At 57.6% G+C, this 1525-nt stretch overlaps 1 protein-coding gene across 1 annotated transcript in view; it reads right to left on the reverse strand.

The window, feature by feature from the left end:
* RIF1 (replication timing regulatory factor 1) overlaps window positions 1-1525 on the reverse strand; it is a 31939-nt gene extending 30414 nt beyond the window's left edge. Inside the window, exon 1 of the mRNA XM_072122717.1 lies at window positions 1454-1525. Within this exon, the coding sequence (XP_071978818.1) occupies window positions 1454-1525 (72 nt within the window). The remainder of the gene's footprint in view (window positions 1-1453) is intronic.

Genomic DNA, 1525 nt, shown 5'->3' on the forward strand with positions numbered 1-1525 from the left:
GACCTTCTAGCCAAGGTCACGGCTGCAGGAATCCGCTGGCGCTCCGCAGGAAGGATCCGGGGAGAAAACTCTGGCGGATTTATACACCTGCATGGAGAAGCGTCGCTGATGTTTGTTTAGGCGTTGACCTCCTCTCTCCCAGAGATCGCGTTATCTGCTACCAGCTCTGCACCTGCCAGACATGCAGTCCCATGTAACACACGCCCCACGCCACCTCAGCACCCGTTAGACATGCAGCCCCATGTAACACACGCCCCACGCCACCTCAGCACCTGCCAGACATGCAGTCCCATGTAACACACACCCCACCTCAGCACCCGCCAGACATGCAGTCCCATGCAACACACACCCCATGCCACCTCAGCAGCCGCCAGACATGCAGTCCCATGTAACACACGCCCCACGCCACCTCAGCACCCGTTAGACATGCAGTCCCATGTAACACACGCCCCACGCCACCTCAGCAGCTGCCAGACATGCAGTCCCATGTAACACACACCCCACGCCACCTCAGCAGCCACCAGACACGCAGTCCCATGCAACACACACCCCACGCCACCTCAGCAGCTGCCAGACACGCAGTCCCTTGTAACACGCCCCACGCCACCTCAGCAGCTGCCAGACATGCAGTCCCATGTAACATACACCTCGTGCCCCCTCAGCACCCGCCAAACATGCAGTCCCATGTAACACACACACACACACACGTTTTCCCTGACCTTAATACAACCATCATATCCTTCCTGTGAAGCCCCCTCACCTCCATACACATGTATACACACAGTCCTTCTTACAAGCAGCCATGACAGCTCTACTTCCTGCACTGCAAGGAGACTGCGTAGTAAGCCACACCCCCTTCCTGGAGGCCCGCCCCCTCCGTGACATCACTGCTCCCCAGAGCAGCTCCTCCGCTTCTACCATGTAGTGTGCACTGAGCAGTGGCGGCCGGTGCACTGCCATTGTAACGTTATGTCCTGCACATGATGGGGGGCCCACGCACCACAGGGGACACCGGCGGGCCGCTCAGCCCCGCGCACCACAGGGGACACCGGCGGGCCGCAATTATTCTGGGGAGTATTGGTGCCTCATCATGTGTTTATGACACTTGGTGAGGCGTTAATGCGATCTCCGGGTGCACAACCGGATGGCAGTCATTGGTGCAAGAGGCCGGGTAGTGACGAGTACAGCTGAAGTCCTCACTAGTCCCAGATCCTCTCCTGTCGCTCCACAACTCCTGACACTGGTTGTATGGACAGGCAACAGGACCCCAAGCAGAGTGACCCAGGAACAGTATATGACCCAGGAGTGGCAAGTACTTACCAGCTGTACTGTACTGCTCCCGGGTCCAGTGTGCTGCAGGGAGCAGAAGAGGAGCCAGGAAAGTAAAGGATTTATTTTTGTCAGGGGGGTCTCCAGTATCATCTGCTCTGGGGTCTCCAGTACTAGTCTTCACCTGCTCTGGGGTCTCCAGTATCGTCTGCTCTCCATGCAGCCATATACATCGCTGTGCAGTGGCATTTATCAT

The sequence above is a fragment of the Engystomops pustulosus genome, chromosome 8 (genome assembly GCF_040894005.1).
Source record: "Engystomops pustulosus chromosome 8, aEngPut4.maternal, whole genome shotgun sequence".
NCBI lineage: Eukaryota > Metazoa > Chordata > Amphibia > Anura > Leptodactylidae > Engystomops > Engystomops pustulosus.